This window comes from Astyanax mexicanus, chromosome 21 (genome assembly GCF_023375975.1).
Source record: "Astyanax mexicanus isolate ESR-SI-001 chromosome 21, AstMex3_surface, whole genome shotgun sequence".
NCBI classification, from domain to species: domain Eukaryota; kingdom Metazoa; phylum Chordata; class Actinopteri; order Characiformes; family Acestrorhamphidae; genus Astyanax; species Astyanax mexicanus.
In genome coordinates, this window is record NC_064428.1 from 16398724 (window position 1) to 16407051 (window position 8328).

At 37.8% G+C, this 8328-nt stretch overlaps 1 protein-coding gene across 2 annotated transcripts; it reads left to right on the forward strand.

Moving 5' to 3' along the window:
• Window positions 1-2880: 2880 nt before the first annotated feature.
• On the forward strand, window positions 2881-5768 carry socs1b (suppressor of cytokine signaling 1b). Of its 2 annotated transcripts, none has more exons than XM_007260261.4 (2): window positions 2881-3297; window positions 3868-5768. In XM_007260261.4, exon 2 carries the CDS (start codon window positions 3942-3944, stop codon window positions 4512-4514), a length of 573 nt encoding a protein of 190 aa, XP_007260323.1. In that variant the 5' UTR covers window positions 2881-3297; window positions 3868-3941; the 3' UTR covers window positions 4515-5768. The 2 variants fall into 2 exon arrangements, with proteins under 2 accessions (XP_007260323.1, XP_007260324.1); XM_007260262.4 differs by having other exon boundaries at window positions 3872-5768.
• The last annotated feature ends 2560 nt before the right edge of the window (window positions 5769-8328 follow it).

Consider the following 8328-nt stretch of genomic DNA (forward strand, 5'->3'; position numbering starts at 1 on the left):
ACACAGGGGCTCCCCAAGGATGTGTGCTGAGCCCCCTTCTGTTCACTCTGCTGACCCATGATTGCACACCAGCACACACCTCCAACCTCTTCGTCAAGTTTGCGGATGACACGACGGTGGTGGGTCTCATCAGCAACAACGATGAGTCACACTACAGGAGCGAGGTGAGCCGCCTGGCATCCTGGTGCAAACACAATAATCTCTCTCTGAACACAGAGAAGACCAAGGAGATTGTTGTGGACTTCAGGAGAACTCACACACTGCACACCCCTCTGTTCATCAACGGAACTGCTGTGGAGAGGGTGAGCAGCACCAAGTTCCTGGGTGTGCACGTCACAGAGGACCTCTCCTGGAGCACCAACTCAGCATCACTGGCCAGGAAGGCAAACCAGCGTCTCTACTTTCTCCGCAAGCTGAGAAGAGCTGTAGCCCCCACCCCCATCATGACCACCTTCTACAGAGGGGCCATCGAGAGCATGCTGACCAGCTGTTTCACCGTGTGGTACGGGGCCTGCACAGCATCCTGCCGCAGGACCCTCCAGCGCATCGTGAGAGCAGCTGTGAAGATTGTTGGCACCTCTCTCCCCTCCCTTCAGGACTTGTACAGCTCCCGCCTCACACGGAAAGCCCTCCGTCTGGCAGGAGATCCCTCTCACCCACTACACAGCTTCTTCAGCCTGCTGCCATCAGGGAGGAGACTGCGGAGTCTCGGGGCGAGGACCAGCAGACTGCGAGACAGCCCCATCGATCAGGCTGTCAGGATGCTGAACTCTCTTCCTGCTCTACCCCCCATCCCAATCCTGCCCCCAGCACACACTCACTCAGCATCCTGACCCCCCCACTAATAAAGTACTGAAACTCTGCACTACAATGCACAAAGTACTGGTCCCTTCCAAACGGACTTGCACTACACAACACCTGCACTAATGATATACTTGCACTGTCTATACGCACTTTAATTCCACTTAATTAAACTGTGAACTTTAAGGACTTACGCACCCATTCACTTTACCAGCCGTGAGCTATATACCATATACCGTATTTGCACTACTGTTATTTACTATTTTTACTGTCATTCCATCTCAATCACCATCAATATTGCACTATTGTCTTACGTATGTTTATTGTGTCTTGCTGTATTGAACATATAGTGTCTCCCACTCTTTTATATTATAATTATATATCTATTTTTACTTATTTACTTATATTTATATATCTATTCCTCCCCCACACTACTGCACCTTGTTTTTGTCTCATGTATGTCTATTTGTGTCCCTGCTGTATTGTACACATAGTGTCTCCCATTCTCCTTTATTATATCTATTATCTGTACTTGCTGTAAAATTGGGAAGGAGAGTAACGTAATTTCAATTCTCTGTATGTCCTGTACATATGCAGTATTGACAATAAAACTACTTGACTTGACTTGACAGACCATCCTCCCACTAAGCTTTCTAACGTTCTGTTTCTAGCAACGCACTTTTGATGAGTATCTCCCCTTGCATGATTTCTAGGATGTTACACTGTTAAACTCAACATAGCCTCCAAAAAAACTGAGGGGTTTTCTGGTAAAGTATTTAACAAAGTCTGAACTCCTTTACTTGAGACATTCAGGCAAGTACTGGGTTGTTTTATTTAGGTCTTTTGTTTAATAAGTGGAAATTTAAGAAAGCTAACACATAAAGCTAACGCATTATCTACTTAGGAACACTAAACTTCTTTTAACTATGAAATAATTTACTTTTACGATGATTTACTTTTTTATCGTGTTTAAATATGAAGTTTGCAGCTATGTGCTTATTTTATATTTATAACAAATTGCTTAATAATTTTAATATTATGTAGATGTGTATTTTCTATTGACATTGATGTTTTAATTGTTGTTTAAAATAGCATCAAGCACGAAAACACTAAATATGCACACAGCTAATTAACCATTACATGTTAAATAAAAAAAAAAACGAAATACCTCACAGTCAAATAAAGCTCTGGAAAAAAATTAAGAGACCACTTCAGTTTCTGAATCAGTCGGATTTTGCTATTTATAGGTTTATGTTTGCGTAAAATGAACACTATTATTTTATTCTATAAACTACAGCATTTCTCCCAAATTCCACATAAACATTTTGTCATTTAGGGCATTTATTAGCAGAAAATGAGAAATGGCTAAAATTAAAAAAAAGATGCAGAGCTTTCAGATCTCAAAATATTGCAATGAAAACAAGTTCATATTCATAAAGTTTTAAGAGCTCAGAAATCAATATTTGGAGAATATCTGGTTTTTAATTATAGTTTTAATGCATCTTCGCATGTTCTCCTCCACCAGTCTTACACACTGCTTTTGGATAGCTTTATGCCCCTCCTGCTGCAACAATTCAAGCAGTTCAGCTTGGTTTGATGGTTGTAATCATTCGTCTTCCTCTTGGTGAAATCAAAGAAACACACGTACATTAATGCTGATCTTAATATTTGCACCAGATGGGTACAAGGTTGTAATGCAACTTAACCCCGTTCAGGTATTAAGAAAGTGTTTTGCAAGAATAGCAGAAACAAAACATACCGTATAGTATATTTGTTACTGTAAAAAAGGTTTAAGTCATGTTTTCTTTTTAATTTTAGGCGTTTGGTAATTAGTCAACTAACAAAAAAAAAAAAAAAAAAAAAAAAAATATATATATATATATATATATATATGATTATTCAAAAACATCCCTGACGGCAAATAAGATTTTCGATTGCATTTTATTCTTTATTTTTCATGTTGACGATGGAAAAACAACCTTTTAAACAACCGTTAAACAACCTTTATTTAACATCGCCTCAACGACGCTGAATCTGCGCAAAATCGACGTGCATGAATAAATTAATTCTGACTTTTTTTTCGCGCTTAGCAACAGTCGGTGAAAAGAAAAGGTGAACGAGTTCGTGCTTTCCTCATTTAAATGCGAGTTCAGTGAGTCTTTGAAGGCAATTTACAGGCTGTAGAACTGTGTTTACCGGTTTCCGACACGTGTTTTTACTTATTTTTTCGCGTTTTATTCATTCTCTCACGTTTAAAATGTTTGCGTATACAGCGCTACACTCTCTCTCTCTCTCTCTCTCTCTCTCTCAACCACACACACACATCCTCTATATGAATAAGTGTGTGTGTGAGAGAGATACTCAGTCTCCAGTTCCCGACGAATGCTTTCACTTTCGCTTTATTTTTTCTTCATTCGCGGCGACATGTTGTAGGATAAAGTGATGCTTTCTGAATGTCGCGACATCAACAGAAACTGCGACCATGTTCGGATTCAGGTGGGTCTTTATCGTGATTTCATTGAGAGGGGTGAGGTGGGCTGGGTAGAGTGAGAAAAAGCTGTCTGGCGTGAGAATTAAAAGGGAAAAACGGGCTGGGTGGCCTGAGGGATATCTGGCTGGCTGGTGCTGGGTGATAGCGCTTCTGGCTAGTTGGTTGTTGGAGGTCGTCTTTGCTGTAGATTTGGTTATGTGTTGTTGTGTGTGTTGTTGTGTTGTGTGTGTTCAAGGGGCTACAGGAATGTGTGTACATGTGTGTATGTGTGTGTGTGGTAACCTTTTACCTGCTGTGCTCTGAAGCACAACAGTAGTTAAGAGTTAAGTGAAACTACTGGGATTACATAAAACCCCAGTGCCTGTTGCTTCACTCATTCCCAACAAGGTTGTTGTTTGGAACGACTTGCTGTTGCTGTCCGGTCCCCAAAGTGACAGTACCCACTGGAAGACTCCTGACTCCTTGCACACACATGCTGATGTGTTTAGGCATGAGCAGACTCCTCCTACTCCCATCATTCTTTCAGTCCTTTCTCCACTAAACGCCTTTGTCTTTTCTCTCTCTCTCTCCGCTAGTCAGCTGGCAGCCACTTCTGCATGAGTAGAAGTGATGGAGACACTGCTCAACGCAGTCCGGAGTCTGTCTTAGAATGGTCCAGCACAATGATCCTCCTGACCATGCAGCTGCGCCACAGGGACCACCTCAGCCCACTGAGGTCCCCCCTGCATCCTCCGCTCCGCAAACACACTTCCACCCGTTTCGCCACCAGCGGGACCGGAACCTCATCACACAGGCCGCTGACTATCTGGCCAGGAGTGGATTTTACTGGGGTCCTCTGGACGTGGACGAGGCACACGCCCGCCTGGCCAGCCTTCCCGTCGGGACCTTCCTGATCAGGGACAGCACCCAGACAGACATTTTCTTCACCCTGAGCTACCGAGCAGAGGACGGGCCCACCAGTGTACGAGTGCTGCTGAAAAACGGGACGTTCAGCCTGGACGGGAGCAAGCATTCCTTCCCCTGCATCTTTTCCCTCCTGGACTTTTACATCACGTCCCCCAAGAAGAGCCTGAAAAGGCCCTACCGGGGAGACGCTCCCCAGACCCTCCAGGACCTGTCCAGGAGGGCCGTGGTACGGACGTACGGCAGGGACAGCATTGACAGACTGCCTGTGAGCTCTGGGCTCAAAGACTTTGTGAACTCGTATCCTTTCTCCATATAACAGGCACATGCTGTCAACTTGCACATGTTGACAAAGAGACTTTTGACCCTTGAGGATTTCATTGCAGCTATTCGGTAGGCTCGCCGCCAGGGACAGCACTTTGGGTGTGAGTGGACGTTCAAGGATTTATCAGTACTGTTACCATCAAGTGCACTACTACAGAGCTCTGTTTTCTGTATGTGATGCTTTTTCTGCTGTGCAGAAAATGTTTGGTTCATTTCAGAAAATAACTGTAAAATATAAGGACTATGAGGACATAGGAAACAACACAACAAATCTTTTTTATAGTTTATTTTGCAACTTCTGTACAACGCAAAAGAGAGTTTAGTGTACGACCAGTACCGAGATTTTAAAAGTTGTAACATTTAATAAGTTCATATTAGATGTCTGGGTTTGAGTCAGTACAAAATAAACAGCAATTCTTTCATCTAATTTTCAAACTACTTGTTAAACATAGGCATCTGGTTATAATTATACAAGAGTCATCGCTATTTTCAAAGCAGGTGGTCAAAGTAGCAAGTGTTTCTCAGTTTGCATTAATTATTGACTACCAAACGAGTTTAATACAGCCGAAACTTCTATTTATCTGATGTATTTGAATGTTGTGAGTTTCTACAGCAAAAGCGTGTCGTTTTGCAAGGTTTTGTCTGTATTGTTTTGCTGAGGAGGTATTAAACAACTGTTTTCCCACCCCTGTTCCCTCCCCTCTCATCCAGTAACTCTTCTGATTACTGGCGCATTTAGAAGAAACAGAAACAGAAAGTTCATCTTCTTTAGAACCGCTGACGTGCGAGACATCCTGATTTGTTGATCTTCCCTCTGGCTGGTTCCTTCGATCCTGAGAAAGACGGGCTGAATGCTGACGAGTTCAGCTGTCTCTTATTTATTTGAATGGTCTGTGGAGGAGTTTCATCACCTTAAGCCACAAACTCTTTTGCACTGAAGACTTGTGAGTTTTCATTTTTTTAAGCAGGTACGCAGCCCCACCTAGTGGAACATTTCAAACAGCCAGATCTGAAAAAAAAAAACAAACTGTTACACATCTGCATTTGAACAAATTTGAATCTCTCACTTTTTATTAACGTTTGTTTCAAGATTTCACGATGAAGGGGCCGATAGAAATGCTCCAGCATTACTTTGGAGTAAATAGAATACATTCTTCTTACATTATTAGGTTCTAACCTGTGAAATTTTCTTTCATGCAAAGAACATTTTTTGTATTGTTGCAACTAAAAATCTTTAATTTATACAGAATACCTTTTCATGTTGACTTTTCTAGAAAGTTAAGAAGTATTTTCCTGCAGTGAATAAAATGCAAAACAAATGTTCATGTGGGACCACAAATAACCATTTTTGATTAATTTAAAAATGTTTCAGGTGGTACTTCTTTAAAAAAAAAAAAACAGGTTTTATGGTTACACATTTTTAGATTTTAAGTTTAAAGAAACTTTACATGATTTATATAATGTAAGATTTTAGGCAGGATTTAGTGTTTTTTGGGTTGTTCTATGACATTATTAGTTAAATATAGCCTTCGTCGGACTTGAGGTCAGTTTAAAAGTGTAAAAATTACACAATAGTTTAAGACAATTAGACATTATATTAGTTTACATTTAAAGATATTCGGCTCCAAAGAACACTAAATGAATTTGCATGAATCATTTTAAAGCATTGTTCAGATTTTCTAGGAATTTAAATTCATGTTGAGGAAACTAAGTCAGTTTGTTGTAACTGACATAATGATACAGCCTTCATAGTAAATAGTAAAGATCTATAAAGCATTATAGTTATTATGACACTTTGTATATGGACGACATGTTGCATTATAATGGACGTAAGCAGCATCATGACTTTAGAACTGATACAGCTATAAAAAGTAAAATTGTATGAATGTTTGTTAACATTAATATGACTTCTTAACCTTATAAATCTTGCTCTACAGTAAAAAAGTTTAACAATAATTATATCAACTAAAATGAGCAAAAACAGCAGAAAATATAAGCAGTGAAGTCTTCCAGCATTAGTATAGGGTTTGTAACTTTATAATTCTATAAAGATTAGAAAAATAATGATATATTAGACTGATAAACAGGGGGTAGTAGGTTTCAGAGCTATTGCTGACTCATTTGGTTTGAGTTGTAAGTTTCGAGTTTCCCATTTATTAGTAGAACCTTCAACAACAGGTGTTTTCACCAAAGCTGTTTTACAAGTCAGTGGTGGAAGTGCAAGAGAAAACTCCCTCTCACTATTTGAGTGACCATTGTGCACCAACAGACACAAAGCTCACTTCTGTTCGTCCGGTAAGCACTTTATCACATTACCTTTAATAACTTAAATTATAAATGATCATAATAACTCACCAGAAATAGCCTGAAATAAAGTTAAGAACAATGAAACAGAACTGAAACAACTAAACTACCTACCAAGAAAAGTAATGCTTCAGTAATGATCTCATTATTTAATCTCACAAAAAGGTAATGAGACAGAATTAGTTCTGTTTATTATCAGAATGTGACACTTTAACAGTTTATAACAGTCTAACTAAACCAGAAGGTAACATTAGACACGAAAACACCCCAAAGACACAGGCATCCACCCACTCCATCCTCCACAGATCAACAATTAATGTGTATGAATGACAGATTCAGCATCTCAATATACCACAATTCTCTATGCCCATGATTCCCTGTATCTGTACCCTGGTGAAAAAGTATATACTTAATTGTACTTACTTAAAATATATTAAAAGTGCATTAATATTATGCTTTCATCAAATGTTTGAAAGTAAACTTTGATCATACTTTAAAAAAAAAATACAATGTAATGTATTTAAAAAATAGACTACTATAAAGTACACCTTTAATTTAATGTGATTCAATATACTTCTTATGTATAAAAGATACTTTTGTACATTTTTAGCAAAGTGTGTTAAGAAAATAAACAGCTGTTACAGTAGTTCACTTAAAATACAATGTATCATGCATGATACACTTTTTACAAAGTAAATTAAATTACTATTACTAATTAAAAAAAATAAATACATTTTTAAAAAATTGTAAAAATTGAAGTACATTATATTAAAATATGTTTTTATACCCAACAAAGTATACTAGGAGTTTGCTACTTACAGAAAAACAGGAACAAGAAGCATATTTGTACTCCAATGTAAATATATTTAACATCAATTCTTAGTACATTTCTAATATACCTGGTGTATAATAGTGATACAGTTGTAATACTCTGTAATTAAATGTATTATAATTTTACTGTAAGAATATTTAAAATATGGGGTTACATACAGCACATGAAGTAGTTTAAATGTTTAAATGTTAGTTAAGTATATTTAAAATAGTTCACTTTTAGTACAGTTAAGTACATTTAGCACTTTTTAAGTAAGACTTTTGAACTATTTTTATACAATTAAAGTATAATAAGTACAAAAAAGTTGTTCCATTTTAGCACTCTTTAAATATACTGAATAATAATGTGGCTATACGTACACTTTAGTTCACTATAGCATATTATAATGCTTAATATACTTTAAGCTATTTTTTTTTCACTAGGGTTGCCTTTATCTAATGGGAAACATTAATGACCAAAAGCTAAACTAAACAATTGAGTTTTTTAGTCTACACTTAAATATTGAGACTATAGGGCCATCTCAAGAAATTTGAATATCTCTGAAAAGTTACTTTATTTCAGTAATTCAGTTAAAAATGTGAAACTCATATATTATTTAGATGTTTTACCCACAGAGTGATCTATTTTAAGCATGTATTTATTTTATTATTGATGTTTATGGCTTACAACCAAT

Excerpts from the sequence above, each read along its gene's own strand:
- socs1b (XM_007260261.4), top strand. The coding sequence starts at position 3,942 with ATGGTCCAGCACAATGATCCTCCTGACCATGCAGCTGCGCCACAGGGA.